Genomic DNA, 21,804 nt, shown 5'->3' with positions numbered 1-21,804 from the left:
TATGGTCATGATCCAAGACGTAACTCATGCCTCTTCTTAATAGACTTAACTGGTCAAAAGAGAAGCAGATATGAGAATGCAACATTTTTATTACTGATCTAAAACTAAGAATCCTTGTTAAGGAAAAAAACCCTTTTGTGGTTTGTTTAAATCTGCAGCCTGCTCACATCTGGAGAAGGGGTATTGTATTTTTCATCTGCAGCTCTGTTTTGTAAGTCCTTTTTCACTAAATTTGCAATTTGCAGTCCACCCGAAGAGGCTGTAAGTGCACAAGTGTGATGGCTTTTCCATGTCTGAGCCAGGAAGGCTTGTTTCCTGAAGGCTCGACAGTGATGTAGAGTAGAACTGGGGAAATTGTTTAGGAGAAGATGGAGTCGAAGTTGGTATAATTCGATGAGTAGCTTCTAACAACAGCAGAGTAGTCACTATTCCTTGTCCTTGTTCCTGTTATCTGGGGATTCAGGTTCACATTAAAAAAAAAGGATAAACTAGGTTCATCAGAGAACCCGTCAGAGCAGTGAATAATTTATTCTACCAAAAGAGCTGTGTTACTCATGAGGAAAAAAGTTAGGTGCTAGAATTGCTGAAGGTTGACCTGCCTGTGTATCTTTAATATTTTGTCATAATGTTTATCTAGGAATGTTCTTAATTTATATGCTTTCTGACTGCATGAAGTCTCTATAGGTAGTAGCAATTCTTAACAGTTCTTCATAGCTATTTAACATTAGTGAAGTATCTTTTGCATATCAACAGAAGTTTATTGTTCATTCTACAAATAGTTCACCAGTGCATCTCCTTACTCCTGCTGACTGCAGTTTGTTGGCATGCCTGGTGTAATGATCAGCAATGCCATCTATGCTCTAGTTTGAAAAGTAATCACATATCCTGACCTTGCCACACATCTGCATAGACAATGTGAAAAAGTCCTGCAGGGCATAAAATTATTGCCCTATACAAATATGAGATATGCTAAAAGCCTGAATACATTGATTCATACTAAATGGCTTCTCTATTGAGCAAAGTCTTCAAGTTTTTAATAACACACATAATAACTGTAGTTGCAATTCAAATGCACTTGATTGGAACCATAATAGACCTTTCTTGTTATGTTTGCTTTGCTTCCCTGGGGCTTGTTGTCTTTAAAGTGCAAAATGACCATCAAACATGTAATTAGATATGTAGTAGTCAGGAGGGTGTCCTCCTTTGCTCCATTTTCTGGAATTTGGTGTAATTTTTTCTGTGGTAATAAATGCAATATGCTCTAGAGATGTAAGTCATTCTCTTGATTTTTTCCCTTTTCATCCCATTTTTCATTCTTTGTTCTCCTTCTTGGGTTAAAACAGCTTTTCTATTTGAAAGTATACTATTGTTCAACTGATTATTTTCAGTGTATGGAGAACTACGTCTGAGCTTGCAAAGAAGGTGGAAAAACAACTCAGCAATCCAGTCACATTAATTAGGAAACTAGACCCCTTCCTTTCTGTTGCACATCTAGGAAAAGTTTAACATACCAAACATGCAGCACGGACTCAGAAAAAGTATGAAAATAATAGGAGAAAATTCCAGAGTAAAGTTTTTTAGCATTGTAGCTCTCAAAATGGTTCAGTCCTTAATTATTTCATTGTTAGTATTCAAATACAGTCTTTTAAGGCTGTAGGCTTAAGACACATGTTCACATTTCAGCAAGCTAGAAATAGGTCTCAGTTCCACTACATTCCAGTCCTTTTTGTAAACCCAGCAGATGAATAGACTAAATAAATAAAAAGGATGGGGGTTAGTGGTAATCTCATCCATCAGCTGAATTGTTCTTGATGTTCTCTTGGCATCTTGACAGAAAAAAAAAGACACCAAAACCAAAGAGTTTTTTCCCAAGAAACCATCTGCTCCAATCACCACAGAACTGTGCAAGCAGTGTGTTTTACATCTAAATGCCTAAGGGGAGCTTTTTGCCTTTATTTCAAGCCAACATACAAGCCAAATGAGTGATCAACAGATTGATACCTGCAGCTTCTGGAGCAATGACGTGGCTGGTGGGTTATACAGCTGATCAGTGAGGAACTGTGGGAGGTACAAAAGAGGTTTTGAGTGATTATGGTAGTAGTGAAACTGCTCAGAATGTATGACAAATAAACCATGAATGCTGAAACAGAAAAGCATAACTATACCTTTACTGAGAGAGGCTGCCTCAATGACTATCTGCACATCATCAGCAGAACCATAAAGTTGCTGATTTTGCAGGCATTTCTTCCTCAGCTTGATAAGTTAATATATATTGTTTAACATGATAATGTAGCAAGCTGTTGTTTTGTGGTTTGAAAGCCAGCTGCATTTGATTGATGCCAGGAATGGAAGTATTTATAAAATGACACTGAATTAGAAGTAGTCAGTTTATAGGTCTGGGGAAATGAATCTTTTATGAAGAATAAAACTTTATGATGAAAGAGAAATGCTGAGGAAGTGTGCATCTTGAATTAAACTCTTTTGGACCGGATGTATGCTGTAAAGATTCTTAAAATAAAAAAACCTGTCTCGTTATATTTTTAGGAAAGGGATGTTTCTAAGCATTCTCTTTTGTGGTGGCCCAATCCCAAGTGTATGGTCATGTGTATTCTCTTACATGTGAAGAGGGAAGTACAATAGCTATATTTCCAGGCAAGAACTTTCCATGTACTTCCTATCTTCAACTGAGATAGAAAGTTCTTCCCCAGAAATACATAGCCATTGGACTTCCCCAAAAAGTCCCTGTAATATATTTCTGCTTCTGATTTAAAGCTGTTGTGATTTTTGAGGCATCAGGCACAAATATGAGCCCATTCTAGCTTTTTGTATGTGTGAGGATTTTTGTTTTCTTTGTCTTAATGTCATAGAATATAAAGTAGGTACCACTGTGCTTTGAAATGTATGGGCAGCCTTGAACTCCGGTTAGTGTTTAGTTTGCCAACCTGCTTGTGAAGCACAAGAGCATAAAAGGTATGTTTCTGAGAATAAGGCATTCTCACCATGGCTGCAGAAGCCTAGCATCAACTTTCAAATCAGCGCAAGGGCTTCCTTTCAGCCACATTATTGAGCAGTTCCTCTGGTTACTGTACTGATGTGGACATGTTTAATGTGGTGTAGTTTTCTGTATTGATGTTTGTGAACAGGTACAACCTTAGATTGTACAAGGGCATAATGACATCTAAAGACAACCCCAAATTTTAGCTGCATTTTTACACCTGTTATATCAACTTGTGAGACTATAACAACTTTTACTTAATCGTAAATGTCACTTTGATGGTAGTTAGAAACTAGTATCTCAAAACTTTTGACAGAAGTAACGTTAGAGAAAAATGGATCTAATTCTCTACAGCTTTCCTCATGGAGCTAGCATCTCTGTGCAAAATGAATGTAAAATTCTGCTCTTCTGAGTTGTTGGAATTTCTTATCAGCATTCACCAAGGGAATGATTTTGCAGAACAAGATAATGTCCAGTGAGTTGAAAGGTTAAAGAACTGCAGCTGGCAAATCATAATCAGATTCAGCCATTGTATTAAGCCAGTTTTATGACAGAATAGAGATTTGGGGGTTTACATCTTAAAATCTACATGTACTTTCCAGTCTTATCATAAGTATTTCAGTAGAACTGTCAAAGGACAACTGTATACATAGTATTTCTACTTCAGTATATATTTTAATCTGTTTCTAAATCTCTGCTAACATAACTCCTCTAGTGGATTAATGATGGTAGTAACCATATATTCATTTAAAATATAGTCCAATGTACTCAAGTATAGCATCTTATTCAGTTGCATTTGGCAAGAAAGAGTTGCATACCAAAACCCATTTATTCTCACTTATACTAGGGCAGTATTTAAGATCCTTTGAAGATTTGCCTTCATTCTTGTTTATTTCACTGAATCACTTGATTAGATCTTTGTGAAACACATTTCCTAATATGAACACAAATAATCTTCTCAAAATGTATTAAATATGTAAAAAGTACTACAGTGTGTTGTACTTCTGAAAAAAAGAGTGAATTTTCATTCTTAAAAATAGAAAGCCCCTTTTTTTTCTTTTGAAGAAGTCTCAAAAAAAGTAGGTGAAAATACCAGGGTTAGGATCATCTTGTAGTATTGGAAAACATGGCATGGTATGCAGTGGTAAGCTCCTTTTTGAGTTGTCTGACCTTTAATCATTGGTGAATAAAACCAACATGCTGTCAGATCTCTGTTATTTTTCTCAAGGGTGTAACACTGCCTGAAGTAGCAATGAAACAAAACCTTTGAGAGCTTATATTCAAGGTCACTACAGCAAGAGGCAAGACTTTGGGAAATACAACAAAAAGAAAAAAAAGAAGAAATGTATCTAAACAAGCTAGCTGTGCTTGTTGAACAGTGAACCAGACGCTTGTTATAACAGCCTGTAAATGAAGCTAGGTTTGTTTTTACTTTTACTACAATATTTCATTTTTATTTGATATTTTAGTGATGTGTACTTCAAGATCTTCAAAAAGAATATATAAATTCACTGGTTATCATTGGACATGAATGACACATATTTCTGTTCTGCAGCCACTTCTAGTGTAATGTCCCAGGCCTTGTCTGTAGCAAAGGTTTTAATCACTTGCAATTATTTTGCCACAAAAGGCTCTGTGGATACTGAGAACAGAAGATATGATCTTACAGACCTGTTAAGGAATGCAAATCTTGTATTTGAAATGTTTTTCATCATGGCATTTTACAATACTACTTGCCCACTGAAGATCTATGGGGGAAAAGAGTGGGTTAACCACCACAGAAGAATTAATCTCCAACAAAGAATTACAACTAATTTTGACATTGTGGTTCACACATTAGATAACATGGTTTCAGTACAAAGTTATTTAAATGTAAATTGTATATTTGCGATGCAAGTTGATGGGATTTGATGAATTGTTTCAGTTGGGATTTTTAGGCTAAAGAATGGACACTTTCCTAGATTCCTTATTTGTATAACGTTTTCTAATACCTTTTGTATTAATTTGTTACTCTATTTTGATTCACCATTGAAAGTGGCTTGTTGATTTGATCATGACTTTTTTCTTAGTAGGTAGGATTTTACTCTTTCTTTAGCTCAGTATTACAAGAAATATTTTCATTTTCTTCTGATGACATATTACTTTTAGGGTTTTTGGTTTCTTTTTTCTTTTTTTATTGTTGTTAGGGGGTTTTGTTTGTTTGTTTATTTTGTTTATTTGCTTGTTTTATAATGCTTTCATTTAAACATACAAATGAACTGATTAAGAAATTGCAATGGTCTAGGTATGATTATCTCACAGGTCAACCCAGGTGTCTACTTATTTTCTTTGTTTCTCAATGTACTGTAGAAAGCAAATAAAAGTGTGACGTGACAGATTCATGTAGATTATGTGAACCTCTAGCATGCCTGCCTAAGAGAGAGGAAAAGACTTGATCCTTTGTTCTACTACTTGCAGAACTATATGTTCCACTAGCTAAATAGAGAATTGCCAGCATCTGCATTAACTGTCATATAGAAGAGTGGGGTTTTCCCCTTAAATAATTTAGGAATCTGCGTTCGTTATCAAATACCTTACTGCACTCTATAGCAGAAGTGTGTGCTACAGGATTTTCATGTTAAGAAAACCTTTCATCACTTGAAGGTTAGCCTAGCAATAGAGGTGTTTCGGGTTTTTTTTTGTATTGAGGCTGACATAATAAGCCCATAAGTTTCCACAATTGAAATTAGAATAATGTAGGCTTTAATCATTAGAAAATTTCTTACTGACAGAAATTATAATGTCCCACCAATTCTGCAGCTGTGCAAGACTTCAAAATGAAAATAGAGACATTTCTCTCCTTTCAGCAGTCATCTTGACCATATGTATCCTGAAGACTTTCAACCTGTAGAATTTAAAGAGAAAAAAATATAATTAATTTAGTGAAATGTGATTAATAAGCATGACTATAAAGCAAACAAATACGGGGAACTTATGTTAGAGTCATATGTCAGCTGCAAACCAGAAACACTGGTCTTTTGTTAGCTCACTAGAAGGCAGAGTAACACAGATACAAGTACCAACTATCAGGTGAAACTACTTTGTTGTCTGGATGAGATAATGATGTATTGCATCCATCTGGTTCTCACATGTGAAGGCAGCATAATTTTACAATTTTTGGCTAACTCCAATCTGTTATCTGTCCATCTTTCCCTTAGGAACGACTGTGATGCGTATAACAGCAGTTGATGGTGATGATGCTAACACAGACAATGCTCTTATCCGGTATGACATCCTCAAACAGACACCTGACAAACCGTCTCCAAATATGTTCTTTATTGACCCAGAAAAGGGAGATATTGTTACAGTGGTATCATCTGCACTGTTGGATCGTGAGGTAGGTGAACATTTCCTTATAGTCAGTGTGATATTTTAATGTTTGCGCCTGTAATCTGTGATGTGAAAAGAAGTATAGAGCATTGTGGGGGTGGGGGTTCAAATGCTCAACTTTGAGGAGTCTTAAGAGTTTTGTAAAAAAATTTGTAAGAAGTTGTATGCTTAGATCAAGATTTATGAGTTCAGGAGCTCATAATTCCTGGGTGAGACATAGTGTTGGATGACAAGAGCGAAGATCTCACAAATAAGTGGAATTCAACTTAGAGTTACCAACTGAGTGCTTGGAAGGAGGAAAAAATCCCCAAACCTGATTGTGCATATAGCTTGCTATGAGGTTGTTAGAGTTTGGTGGCTTAAATCCTTTTCTAGAATTTCATCGAATGGGTTTAATGGATTGACTAACTTGGTACCCCATAGGCAATAAATAAATAAATAAAGAAAAGAAAACACAAAAAAGTATACAAAATAGTAAAGGAACAGATAGTCTGCATGTGTTTTTAAGGTGAATAATCATAGTGCCATAATATATGTTTATTATATAGTATAAATTGATAGCAAAGAAGACTTAGGTATGATCACTCCATGTTCAGAGGACAACAAAGTAATGCAAATCTGTTTAGACAAAGGTCTACTCATCAGAGTATTTGAAGTCTAGGCACTAATACAGTGATGACCCTACAGAGTTACCCTATGAATCACCATTCCCTTCCATTATGGAGCCCTGTGTGTTCTTAGTTTGCTGGAGATGACCAGGTTCTTTTCTTGCAGGCTGTTTGAGGTGTATGCTAATTTACTGAACTTGTCTTCTAAGTTGATTAGATTCACGACTGTCCGATGTTCTCAATATTCAGCACATTGTGTGCGATTTTAACCAGATGAAAATGATGCCCATATCATTTTCCATTTTAGATGAGTTTTTTTTCTGCAGGCTTTTGCAACAACAGAAATTTAATGGGTAAACCAGACACATATTCCAGGTACATAGTGTAGTAAAACAAAGGTCTAGGCCTGTAGATCTGTCTCTTAAGTTTAAAGAGATTCGAATTCTTGTGTGGCTGTCCACAGATTCAGGCCCAAGTTAAGATTTATGTAATCATTACCTTTTTGCCTGAAGTCTCCCTTCTAAATTCATTGTTTCAGTTCAAAAGCTTTATACTGTTTTCTGAAGTCAGTTTTGGGTATTTTTTATTCCTAATAGATAACCATTCCCCAGGTTAAACCAATTTACTCAAAATTAGAAAATCAATGGAAGGGAATGAACATGCCTGCTTTTCCTAGTATCTTTCAAAGGTCACTGGTAATTCATGAAATAATGATGCTGTCTCCATACAAGAAGCCTGGCCTCAATTGAACAGGTAGTACATCTGGCTAGTATATCCTGAAAACAAGATGTGAATTCCTCATGATTTTTAGTAATAGCTGATTCGATACCTTCATGGCAAGCTGCAGTCTTGTTGAATCTGCAAAGTAATTTTTGTTGTTCTTGCAAATGTTTTATATTTTATGAGCCAAAATGTAGGGCTGTGTAAAAAAATAACACTAAAAATGAGCATTATCTGCAGTTTAAGTCCAATCTAATATTGTCTTGTTGGGTAAGAGGCTTGGGAAGACGTTTTCTATTTCTTTACAAGATGCTTTGTCTTGTGCTCTCAGTCATCTTTGTGGGTTCAGCCTCTTTCCCCCCTTTCTGTGTACATACGTTTTGTGTAGAAATTGGTAGTCGTGCCTCCTTTTTTAGATCTGTGGAGTTAGGCATCCATGGTCAGAGATATTTATCTTCTACTTTAAAGCTTAATAGCAGCTTTTAGGAACAAGCCGCCTCGCGGTCTTAACCTGAACAATTCTGGGTACCAGCATGATCTTGATATGACATAAATAACCCTTATGTATTTCCATGTAGCTCATGAAATTGAATGTTTGTAACAGAATTGTCTGCCTCCAGTGGATAAAGACAGGAGTAACACTTGGAGGAGGAAACCTCTGTTTAGCTACTGCTTAGGGAATAAAGTATTTGCATATCACCAGGCTTGAAGGTGATGCTGGAAAAGTGGTAGGCAGGAGAGATTACTATTTGCCACTCTTTTGTGGGAGCATCAGCTGATATTATTGTTATTATATGTTCTGTGGTGAACCTTTGTAGATCTAAAGTGCTTTGGCTATTTATCACAATCTTCTAAGAAGTGCATTGTAGAAACATGGGACAAAGAAATGATCTTTCCCCTAAGAGCATTGCTAGTAGGTACATAATATTAGAGACCAGAAAGGGTAAACAGAGGCATAGAATGGTGGCTGGAAAAAGACTGAGTGTAATAGTATTTGTGAACAGGAGGCAGCAATGCTTTTACTTACCTCAGGTCTTACCCTTCTCTCGTAGCATCTCAGTAGACAATGTATTGTAGTAGACACACATAGGGAACAGTGAAATTTGTATGTAGTCCATTGCTTGGAAAAGAGAATAGATGTTAAACAACTCAGCTGATCCTTTTTGATGACTGGGATTTGATAGCTCTGTTTGCTAATAACTGGGTATAGATCATGAAGGCACACTCAGGTTATTTATCTGAGGAGGAGGAAGAGGGAAAAGTGCATTTCTGCTGGGGAATTACACAGCTGAACAGACTGAAAAAATGAGTCCTGGTGAATTTGGTTATTCATGAGAAGCAGCTTCCAGATTTTACTTAAACTTCAAATTGGGTGAATTGCCTGTGATTTTTCTGGTTTTGTTAACTCTATTTATTTTCTATTTGAGTCTAATAAGTGAGTAACAGTCAAAAATTATTAGCTGTTCCTTGTAGATGTACTGTTTAAAACTGCATTAGCCCTTATCACCAAGTAAGAAGCTAAATTAAAGTAAAAACTTCTCTAGGATGCACATGGAAAAGAGAGAAAATTATTTCTCATTTATCATATGTATATTCTGTGCGCCATAGGTTGATATGAACTCTGGGTTTCTTTTAAGCATGTTAAAACATTGATTACTCATATTTTCCACTTCTTTTAATAAGTTTTGATACTGCTTGGATCTTTAAGCTTTTGTGAGATGAATTTAAGCATCATTTATTTCCTATTTGTGCATCAGAGGGAGCAGGAGACCAAGGGTATTGCCTAGGGGGAGATACTGATATGTGGAGATACAAAGCATCTGGCAGGTTTTGCACATACAGTGTATAGTCCTTATGTTTTCATGCTTCAGCATTTTCAGGGAGTTTGCTATATCATAGCCTCAGAAATTCTTGTTTCAGTACAAAGAATCAAAACACAGGTATTTACCCTAAAGAAAAATAACATTTGGTTGTCTAGGGAGCTCAAGGAGCCCAACTGAATAAATGTGTGAAATTTTAGCATGTTTAAGTAAACATCTAGGTTAATTATTTTAAGGAGATGAAATCAAATCAAACTTGTTTTGTTTTGTTTTATTTTTTTCCTGGTAATACTTCAGAATGAAAAGTAAATTCTTAGTAGACACTTTTAAAATAAAATAGAATTAAAAAAAAAAATAAATTTTTTTTCTAGTGAACATCAACTGCTCACCTGTTTTAGTCACACTGGATTAGCTCAAAATTAAGACAAGTTTGTTAAATTCCTACAACCTTTCAAAATGTCTTTTTCCATGACTGACATTTCTTGGGTCTTTTGCTAAATTGAGGGTATGGAGATGAGAATGCTCCTTGTGCGTTAGGTGGCCTCTCCTTCAAAGGCTGTTCCAAAGCTCTTTTCTGCATAAAGTAACAGAAGGAATGCATAATGGGAAAGGCACCGCTCTCTCTTTAGGGCTGTTTTCTTGCACTATCTAGAAATAAAAAGGTCATCTTAAGTCTTTTAAGTTGCCTGTCTGCTTTCAGATACCCAAATTAACAATTTTTTTTTTTTATGTTTTTAGTAATTGAATGGGTGTTTGGTTTATCATGGATGGGTGCCAGTGTCTGTTTTGGAGCTGTTTCCGTAATATAGTATCACCTACAAAAGCATGAAGCAAAAAAAGCAATTCTCTCCAGTATGCAGAAAAAGTGTATGTGGGAATCCCACAGATTGCATCCAGGAGGCTGCTGGGTGCTTTTGATTTCTATTAACATCTGCTGAGGGAAGCTGAGTGCTCCATGCCTCCAAGGAAATATTTAGCACTGTGCAGGATTTATATTTATATACCAGCATATTTTTATTTACAAATTTTTCACATTCAGATTTGTTTCCTAAAGTGCATGATCCTTGTGGTTTAAAGCAAAACTGATAATTTCAAAGAGCATTCATTTTCAGAAGGAAAGGTAAGGACATGTTTTTAAAGATTAATGTGGGTTGTTTTTTTTTACTTGTGGGAGTTAGGCATCCTTGAATGTGTCAACAATAAAGATTGAAGAGTGTTAGGGGCAAATTATACCTCCAGATATCCATTGGAGAATACATTTTGATTCATAAGTTCAGAGAAGGATGCCCTCCATCAAAGTGTATGGACTAAATGACCCAAAATAGAGAACAATTGGGGGATGGGGGTTGGTGATAAAAAAGGAGAATCAAAAAAGAAGAAAGAAACATTGAGGAAATGTCCTGAATTCTGCATTTCAGGGATGAAGTGTCCACTTCAAAGTGACACTTCTCTGCAGTGAAAGGAAAATAATGTTCTTCATGAGCATAGGAGGCGATAACACTTGTTCTCTTGTATAATCAACTCTTAAGTTTCCTTTATGGGTTGGTAATCGGTTTTTCTGCTTACCTGCAATGCTATTTTGTCTCTGTTAGACCGCTCTGCTCTGCAGGAAATCAGCTGTAAGATATTATAAATTTTATCTGACTAAAGTAATAGAAGAAGGGTGCCACCACAGTTGCTTAAGTGAAATATTTATTTCTCGCAGTTTGAGGAGTAATATGCTTTTGCTTTGTATAGGAATGTCTGCGCTTAATTTGCATTGAAGTTAGCAAATAGTTTGAGATATCTCCTACATGCTGGACTATATGGTGTCACGTATGTCTTTAAACACCTCAACAAAACTAATTCAAGTATTCTGAGAAATCCTGGGCTGGATTCAGTCAAATTGAATGTGTTCTCCAATGAGACGGACTCTCAGTGTGCCTGTGAGTGTCACGCCGCCATTTCAGTCAGCAAGTGTTATATTCTGTGACCAATTGAACAAATCTTGGTGCATCAACCGACCATTATTTGAACCATATATCCTTTTGCTTCTCTTTGTTACTTAGAAACATGGAGCTGAAAGCCTTATGCCGTAAACAGCAAGAAACATGGTGTTACATTAGCCCATCCTGCTCATGTTTGTTGACCACTTGTAATAATGTAATAGCTGGTTGAGCCTCCTGCTTAAATGGATGGCTCTAGACTTCAAACAACAACTGCAACTAAAAGCAGTGTATAACAACTAGCAAATACCCATTTGTGTCTGTACAATGATGAATGACTGTATGGTGCCTAGCAATTTTTCAAGTCAACAGCAACCCACTGATACTTATTCACCAACACATTGCTCGCATGAAGTGAATGCTTGCCAAAATGTTCTTTAAGGTATGCAGCCCGGTCTGCTGTGATAAGTAAATCACAGTGGTTTTGTTGATAGGACTTAAGTTCTCTGAAGGGGTAGCAGAAGAAAATAGAAAAAGCTTGTCCACTTCTGCAGATGGACAGTACTCTCTTTATCCATACTTTCCATTTTGGAGATAGGTGTCTTAAGCAGTGAATGTACTTATTACTTACTCAATTTAAATGCAAATGCTGAACCAACAGTACACTCTCATTTTTAATGAAAAGATATTAATCTTTTCAGAAAATGCATTCTACATTTGATCTTCATATTAACCTCTAAAATATTCGTATTTACAGTGATTGTGTGGAAAAGTATACCTTGGAGCACATCAGCTCTGACTGAGAATAATTGTATCATTTTGTCTTGTCTTCTCTGACAGAATTCCCACTTGCACACCTTTAACTTGTTTTGCAATGCACTAAATTCCATAGCTGGACCTCAATTTTTATGGTTTGGGGATTTTTAGTGACAGATACGATGATATCTCATATTTCTTTTCTGCTTAAAATACAAGATAAATAAAGCGTTCATCCCTTTCCCTGGATTAATGCATTACTCGTACTATGGTTTCTGGTGCCTGCAAATGTGAGGAGCAGTGGGTCTTCAGAGGAAAATTCATGGGTCTTTGGTCTCTTTTCAGAGATGATTCCATAGACCATTATGTCTCAAATATTAGAAAAGAATAAAAATGAGAAGAAAGTTTCCAGTTATAACGCTTGCTAGTTTATGAACAAATGGACAGAGAGGTGGAATGTGTTTGTTAGTGAGATGTGAACTCTTACTTAAAATTAAGTTCATGACAAACTTTCCAGCATTTGGGCTTAAATGTCTGCAGTGAGAAAGAATCTTATTTTAATAGATGTACCAGTAGTTCTTAGTTTGATTCCTGTTATGTTTTTGATGAGAAAGCTCACTAATCCATTCTTAAATCTTGAAAGAGGCTGTGCAAAAAAGGTAAATAAATGTAAAAATGCTATGTCAAATATCAGTAGTATCGTTCAGGTTAGGAATAATGAAGATTCCCAGTGCCAGAACATTAGGAAAAAATGTTCATTTAACAAAAAAATAAAAAAAGCCTGATCTGCATAAAGCTGTAGTGGCAGAATTTCTGCAAATCTTTCATTATATTGTTATTATCTGTATCTACTTTCATTTAATTCGTGTAGCTTGATAGTCAGATTTTGTTTAAAAAAAAACCAAATTATTTGACAGTAATAAGGAACAGATTTTCTTTCCTATAAAGACCTGTGAGGAACCCTCACAAGCAGCCATTTCAGCATAATGTAGCTGACTCTGGGCAGTGAATATAATATCAAGGTCACAAAGCAGATAAATCACTGGATGGCTTTTCTTCAAAACATTAAGCACAACATGTAAGAATACTACCTCTGGGGAAAAATAAAACCATTGTGTGAGCAAACATGTTTGCTTTCTTTGTAAATGACAGGCTCTCTGGCTTAAGTTTACCTTTCTCACTCTGAACTGTGCATGACTGACTGCCTGTGAGACCCCAGGGACCACTGGAACTCCCTTGCATTCATGCACTGTCTCTGCTGTGCAGGTGGTTGAGGCCTCAGCAGATTTCCCTTTGTAGCCCTAAACTCAGGCCTGTTGACAACTTTGTAGGTAGAATCCCTAGCCATTACTGACTCCGGGTTATCCTCCTGCCAGATCTCCTGGGTAACATCTATGTGTAGCTGTCCTTTTACAATTTCATTGATACAAACTGGGGTAATTGCGATAGGTACACCTAAGCTTTTTAAAATGTAGATTGCAGGTGGAATAACCACTTAACAGGCAGAGGTTTTGCAAGTGCACGTTTCTCTCCTCTCTGTAGATGAACAACATGAAATCCCAACCAAAATATCAAAGGAATCTTTCTACTTGCTTTCTCTGTGTTCCCTCTGATACTGAGGGAAGAGGAAAAAGTGTTTCCAGCTCTTATGAGGATCTTGGAATTATTTATTAGATAAGTTACTGGCTTTTCATTTCTCTAGTATGTTATTCACCATAGTATGAAAAACAGGTGATTCTCAAATATTGATGACTTGTAAAATATATATTCCTATAATAGCTTACTTTCTGAAAAGATCCATATTTTTCAGAAGATGCGAATATGTCTTTTTTTTTTTTTTTTTTTTTAACTTCCAGTTCTCTAGTTGCACTGAGAAATATTTATATTCTCTGTTTCATGTTTTGGGTTAGGAGTTTTGGTAACGCTAACAGGTAGTTTCCTGATCGTGTATATGCCACTCATCCAAACATCTCAAGTTTCTCTGACACTGATGTGCTGCAAAGAGATTTTAAAAACGTCATCTTCAAGACACTTACTTACTAAGATTGACACAAAGAATTATATTAGCTGCCCATGTACTTTCAATAGAGGCTGATAACTGAAAGTTATATCTTTTTTTGCCTAAAGTTTCTCTATAGAAAAACTGAAGAAATATTAGCTCTATTGTTGTTTACATGTTAAAGTCCCAGTGTGACAAGTGATTAACACTTGTACTCATAACAAAAACTTTAAGTGGCAGATTTTTTGGAGAGAGCTGATTAATTACTACATGCTGGTACATATTCTCCTAGTACAATGGGCCTGATGATCACTAAAATTGAGCTACAATGGGAGGTTATAAAAATTAGTCATTCTGCACTGGGGACACACCATTTATTTTTTAGACGTCTAAGGCAATGGTTTTGGCTCAGGAGAGAGAGGATTGTAAGGGTCAAAAGGTGATAAAAATGTGAAAGATTCTCACTGCCCATATTTTTCAATTCTTTCTTAGGGCTAAGGACTATGACTACAAAAGTAGAAGGAAGTCTCCATTGATTAATCCAAATACATCTTTTTCTTTCAAATAGCCCTAGTTTCTAAACAGGTTTTGCTGTTGGGATGAAATTAAATCCTTGCTATAGAAGTAGTAAGGAAGTATGTTTGAAAAAAAATAAACTTTTTCAGTATCAATACTTTCAGAATGCTTAGTACTTGAGAGACTAAAAAGGAAAACATTTGTTTACAAACAGCGTGACTCAGATAGAGTTAGTACTGAAAAGTAAATGGGATTACTTCAAAGTCACTATAGGAAAAATTGCTTATCTCTGAGCTGCAGCTCAGAGTACTTGGAAATCTATGAGTTACTCAGAGATGCTTCAGGAAAGAAAGTTTTGTGCACCTTAGTATCAAAATCAATCACTACTCATTCTTTTCTCGAATACAATAAAGCTTTGGAAACCAAGTGATTCACACTTCTACCTTTAGTCAATAGCAGTATCAAATGCATATTTATATACTTGTGACTGTAGTGAACACCGAACCCTATAATATTGCTGGTAATCCACCCAACATATATGTTGTGTTGGCAAGAGAGAAAATTACTCAGTGCCAGAAGTTAGGATTAGGTCAATTTCTCAAAAGAAACCCCTTAGATTAATGTTTAATAGCAAAAAGGAAAAAAAGAATATAGCTATAAAACTATGGGTTTATATCTATAATCTGGAGTCTGTAGACTCCAGATTCCTTAATTTTGGGTTTGTTTGTTTTTTTTTTTAATTTTCTTAAAATATAAAAAAAGGAATTGTCAAATATATGTGGTTAAGTTTAATGTTCTGCTAACATAATTTGGATTTCCCAGTGCCGTTATTGTGGAATAATTGCTCTAGCATCAATGGGGTGTTACTTTTTATTCCCCAAATCAAAACAAAAATATTGCATGGAGACCTCATAGCAGCCTTTCAGCATCTGAAGGGCGCCTATAAGGATGCTGGGGAGGGACTCTTCATTAGGGACTATAGTGACGGGACAAGGGGCAATGGGTTAAAACTTAAACGGGAAGTTTAGATTGCATATAGGGAGGAAGTTCTTTGCTGTGAGGGTGGTGAGGCACTGGAATGGGTTGCCCAGGGAAGCTGTGAATGCTCCATCCCTGGCGGTATTCAAGGCCAGGCTGGACAGAGCCTTGGGTGACACAGTTTAGTGTGAGGTGTCCCTGCCCATGGCAGGGGGGTTGGAACTTGATGATCTTAAGGTCCTTTCCAACCCCAACTGTTCTATCATTCTGCGAAGTGCCAGTCAGATGACGGATTCATCTTTCTCACTTTTTTTTTTTTTTTCACTTTCTGTTATCTTTCTTGTTTTCTTATGAGTTTCTATCTTTAGAAAGTAGCAAAAATTATTTAAAATATGCTGGTTTGTAGGAGATTTTCTTTTAATACCATTAACGAGAAAAAAAACGCCTAATTGTATCTGTCCTTAGTGCTGGAATATATAATTACAATTATATGAATTAAGATGATGGGGGAGAGAGAGAGAGTTTCAGGTTTTACTGTCAGTGTAATGGCATTCTTTTGGCGTTTGTGAAGCATTAGGTAGCATTTCTCTGTTCAGTTGTGCCAACATCCCATAGTCCTCAGTCTGTACTATTGCTATATAAAATTCTATTCAAGGTTAAAAAAAAAACTCTTAGTCTACAAGAATAATATTAGGTTTTACTTTTCTGTTTATATACTCAGTAACTCAATTAAAAGGCAATCTGAGAAGGCAGAGTGTGAATAATGTTGGTATATTTGAATAAATCATACATTTTAATTCTTAAAACCAATAAACACAGGTGAATGCACAGAAATGTCAGAAGAAACATCCCTTTGAAGAGATCTGGAGATGGATAAATTGTTGAATTAAGCTTGTATAAGCATAAAGAGTCTTTTTACTCAAATTCTCCTCTGCTTCTCTTTTGGACTAGAGAATCCTCTAGTGTTTCATTTGTAACAGTTGTCTGTTTTTTTATTTCTATATATTAAGTAAAGTGTGAAAATTGAAATCTTAATTAAAATATAGCTGGAACATCTAGAGAGGGGCTGGTGACAGCCTTTGAATCCATTTTTAGTTGTAAATGTTGGACATTACATCCATATTATGCGTATAAAAACATTTCAAAAGCTTAAAGTCTAAAGCATAAATGAAGTCATTCAGTCTTCTGGTTGATTAGTGTAGAATAAAAGAAGTTCAATTTATGACAGAAGGGTGAGGTTTTTCTTTATATATGCTATACAGGTTTTGGCTATGGCTATGAAAGTTCCCTAAATGATCTTTTTTTCCTTTCTGGAAGATCACTGAATTCACTGACTGATCAAAATGCTGCTGTTTATGAGTATAATTCAGTTTTGTTGATTGCTTTTTACTGTTTGCTTTTGACATCTTTAACTTGATCTGTCTCGTGTCTTGGATTTTAATTTTTTCTTTTTAAAGGAAACTCAATTTCCTTGAAAGGAAATCCATAAAGCATCATTAGAATAGAATCATAGAATGCTTAGGGTTGGAAAGGACCTTTAGATCATCTAGTTCCAACCCCCTTGCCATGGCCAGGGACACCTCACACTAAACCATCTCACTCAAGGTTTCGTCCAGCCTGGTCTTGAGCACTGCCAGGGATGGAGCATTCACAACCTCCCTGGGCAACCCATTCCAGTACCTCACCACCCTAACAGGAAAGAACTTCCTCCTTATATCCAATCTAAACTTCCCCTGTTTAAGTTTTAACCCGTTACCCCTTGTCCTATCACTGTAGTCTCTAATGAAGAGTCTCTCCCCAGCATCCCTATAGGCCCCCTTCAGATACTGGAAGGCTGCTATGAGGTCTCCACGCAGCCTTCTCTTCTCCAGGCTGAGCAGCCCCAATTTTCTCAACCTATTTTCACGTGGGAGGTGCTCCAGTCCCTTGATCATCCTCGTGGCCCTTCTCTGGACTTGTTCCAGCAGTTCCATGTCCTTTTTATGCTGAGGACACCAGAACTGCACACAATACTCCAAGTGAGGTCTCATGAGAGCAGAATAGAGGGGAAGGATCACCCCCTTCGACCTCCTTCCTTGCCAGAGAAGACTGAGGAAAAGTCATTCAGAACCTCAGCCTTCTCCAAATCCTGTGTAGCCAGTTCTCCCGAGAGCTTCCTGAGGGGGCCTACATTGTCCCTAGTCTGTTTTTTATTCGCTACGGACCTGTAGAATTCCTTCCTGTTATCTTTCACATCCCTAGCCAAGTTTAATTCTAACTGGGCCTTACCTTTCCTATCCTGGTCCCTAGCTTCCCGGACAACATCCCTGTACTCTTCCCAGGCCGCCTGTCCTTGTTTCCACCTTTTATAAGCCTCTTTTTTCAATTGAATTTTCCTCAATATCTCCTTATCCATCCAAGGAGGTCTCTTGGCCCTCCTGCTGCACTTCTCGTTGGGATGCAACACTCCTGAGCTTGTAGCAGGTGATCCTTGAATATCAACAACAGTCTTGGGGCCCCCCCTTCCCTCTAGGGCTATATCCCATGGAACCTTACTAAGCAGGTTCCTGAAGAGGCCAAAGTCTGCTCTCTTGAGGTCCAGGGCAGTGAGCTTGCTGCACGCTCTCCTCGCTGTCCTGAGGATCTCAACTTCGACCATCTAATGATTGCTGCATACAAGGCTGCCCTGGAGCATCAGCTTTCCAATGAGCCCTTCATTCTTCCTCCAGAACAGGTATAGGCTGATTCCTTCAAGACCAAATATATGTATCACTCTTAAAGGAAGATACTGTTCGCTCAGAAAAGTGATTTATAAATGTTTTAAGTTTGAACCATATCATACTACCATCTTCAACTAGATACCTCCATCTAAAATATGAATTCTTCTTTGCAGGTTGATGATACCATGAAGCAGTGTTTATGAATGTTGACTTTGCTTTTTTTGACACCCAACGTATGATGTTTTCAGACTATGTTGCCTAACACTGTTCATTTAATGATTTTTAGAATACTGGTCCACAACCTGCCCTGGATGAGATGTTATTTTCAACATAAAAATTGAGCATCCTTACCATTTTAATTTTTCTTTGTAGCATGTATGTTAGGATGTTGCCTTGCATAAAGTTTGAGAGTGCATTTAGATGGACCAGGCAACGCACACTACAGATGAAATACACAGTAGGGGAGAGTTATGGTCTTTAAAATGCGGGATAATTCCACTGACAATCATGAAGATATTTCAGCTTTAAGGGACTGCAACAGAAGAGAGGGCCCAGAGTCTGGCCTTTGCTTCTGAAGAGGAGGGGAAGCAAATTTTATTCCAAATGTATTTCAATTTAATAAACATCTGTCATGTATATTTAAAACTGCCATTTCAGGATTGTAATTATATCATCTGAAAATAAGTCCTCCTCAAAAGAGATTTGAAGTGACAGGCTGAAGAAAATGAAACATGACGTTGCTCGTTCTCCTTTCGTCCTAGAACTGAAATTTAAATTAATATTCTTCTTCTTGTCAGAAAGTATTTTAATTGGAAATTATTTTTGATTGCAGTTTTCAGAGAGGATGGGATTCTGCCTATTGTGTGTGTGAACAAAAGTTGTTCATTGTCTCCATAATGTTTTACTAAATTTTTACTCAGATATTTTAAATAGTTGACAGATGTAGTGGTAATTGTAAAGAAGAGTAAAAAAATAATAAAAAAAAAAAGCCACCCCGAGATAAACGTAAAGATTTTTATTTTTTGTGTGTGTGTTCCTCAGCACCTTTGCATACAGCCCTGTTGTGTTTGTTGCATTGTGTTTGTTGCTATAGTTACCTGTTTGTTGGGAGAAATGGATTTTTTATATTACCAGTAACTAGACTGTAAAAATTAGACATGCTACTTCAGTTTAAGTCTATCAATCACAATTTTTTTTTTTTATAGCTGAGTTTCCTTTACAATGTTGAAGGAAAGTTGTGGAGCCATGCTCCTAGGGAAGGTACAAGTCTCTCCAGCTCCAGAAGTTCATTCAGACACATCCTGCAGTCCTCTGATGAACTAAAAGATGCCAGATAAATTTTCTTCCATATACTTTCATGTTCAGCTTTCAGACCTTCTGTAATAGGAGTTTCTCCTATTAATGTCTTAATTCTAATATCACAACGGGCAATAATAGTCATGCCATGTCCATCACAAATGGTGGCTTTCTGTGATGAAACACAGTGACCCAGCCTACAAGGGACCAAATGCAGGTGTTTGGCTTAATATTTCATTTCTGAATTATTTCTGGTTTGGCATATTGTTCTTTTGTAATCTAATTCAGTTGTCACCAGACAGTGCATCATATCACAGAATAGTTTTCTCCAAGGCCCCATCCAGCCTGGTCTTGGATGCTTCCAGGGATGGGAGCCACAGTTTTTCTGGGCAACCTGTGCCAGCACCTCAGCACCATCACAGGGAAGAGCTTCTTCCTGATATCTTATATAAATCTACCTTCTTTTAACTCAAAGACATTCCTCCTTGTCCTGTCACTCCATGCTCTTGTAAAAAGTCCCTCCCCAACTTTCCTGTAGGTTCTTTTAAGCACTGGAAGCCTGCTGTAAGGTCCAGAAGGACAGGAATGCTGCTTTAAATAGTGAGTCAGGTAACAGTTAGGTGGAAGATGCACATTAGAGAGGAGAACGGTCTGCACAGAATAGGAATAATATAGGGTTTTATTATCAAAATTGCAGTATTGAAGCAGTAGCTACTTTGACATTTACCTTAGCATTGGCACTTTCCTGCACGCATGAAAATCTTTGCCAGAAAGCATGACTTAAGCAAAAATGTTGCTCTGATTTGTGTTTTCATGCAATGCTATCTCACTCATGAGAAGTGACAGAAATACTGTTGGCTGCATTATGTTTCACTACTCTAACTTCTGTTGTCTTAGGAATTTCTGAATCATATCTATGTGCATTCATTAATGTACCCTTGATAAAATATAAAACTTACAGAAGAGACAAACTGAAAGCAGATCAGCTTCCCTGGGGGATTTTTGTTGTTTAAATGAATCATGAATGATTGATGCTAAGTACTGAACGAGAGTTTTTCAGGGGAATTTGTCAAAAGTGTACTTCTAGTACGTGGAATTCTAGAGATTTCCACTAACGTGATTAAATGTTTGAGAATACAAAAGAAAGACAGCAAAATCGGTGCTGATATTAATAAAAGTGTGATTTAGGTTTTCTTGATGTAACTGGAAAGTTGCCTTCGTTGATTTTTGTGGCAGACTTTGCAGCAGGTCCAAGGGAGCTCTGCCAGGGGAATTAGAGATAACAGGGCTTTTTGATGGACTCTTGACTTCTCACCATGGCCTAATTATAACATTAAAGCATCATGTTCCTGCCTTAAAGGAAGAACAATCACCCTGTTCCAGATGTTGTTGTCAGTTTTAAAAGTAGCATTTTTAGATAACAACAGGTAAAAGCACTGCTTTTAGTGATGTGGTTAAAGAAGTGACTGTAAGAAGGTCAGAGAAGCAAGCAGTATGGTTCAGTTACAAAATTCCAGCACTTCAAAATGGAATGCTTTTTTTCAAGCCTGTCCTTCTATGAAAACTGAAAAGGTCTAAGTCCAGTCAGAAAGTTTCAGAAACTGTTATGAGTTGGTTTGGTTTTGGCTGTGCTTACAGCAGGAGGTGGTGGTGAGGTTGTCTGCGTTGGTGCCTGTTACAAATGGGTAAGGTGACTTCTCCGCAGCCATTTGTCTGGTGCATTCATGTGCTTCAAGCAGAACGTTTTCCTACCCCTGTGTTTCATGTTGGATCTCTCCATACATCTGTCTAGTTTACTGACCTGGCCAGAGGCTAGCTCAGCAAAAGGAACATATGGGTTGAATCAACTCATAGAAATGCCTGGTGCCTTTCAAAACTGTCACTGGGAGGGAAGCGTGCAGCTGAGCAGAGCAGCAGAAGTGACACCTCTCTTTTTCAGCAGTGGCAAGCTATTCCTTAGCTCAGCTGCTTTGGGCAATCCCCTCCTCTAAGTTTGTGACTTACTGGAACTCTGTACATAGTTTTAGTGATATAAACTATTCCTTCTTTCAAGCATGTGTAATACCTGCAAGCTTATTTAGAAGCCCAATATAAAGATTGCACTTAAAAATGCTGTGCCGAAA

General features: G+C 37.0%; 1 protein-coding gene across 3 annotated transcripts in view; it reads left to right on the top strand.

Moving 5' to 3' along the window:
* The window catches only part of CDH13 (cadherin 13), a 482,776-nt gene that overhangs the window by 334,886 nt on the left and 126,086 nt on the right, over positions 1-21,804 (top strand). For all 3 annotated transcript variants that reach the window (XM_057401919.1, XM_057401917.1, XM_057401918.1), the window contains exon 7: positions 6,193-6,371. In XM_057401919.1, coding sequence (XP_057257902.1) covers positions 6,193-6,371 — 179 coding nt within the window. The remainder of the gene's footprint in view (positions 1-6,192; positions 6,372-21,804) is intronic.

This window comes from Pezoporus wallicus, unplaced genomic scaffold, assembly GCF_028554395.1.
Source record: "Pezoporus wallicus isolate ANWC-B61680 ecotype Strahan unplaced genomic scaffold, APGP_CSIRO_Pwel_v1 contig_7835, whole genome shotgun sequence".
Taxonomy (NCBI): domain Eukaryota; kingdom Metazoa; phylum Chordata; class Aves; order Psittaciformes; family Psittacidae; genus Pezoporus; species Pezoporus wallicus.
The sequence above is the reverse complement of the archived record's forward strand: the minus strand, read 5'-3'. Positions and strand labels throughout refer to the sequence as shown.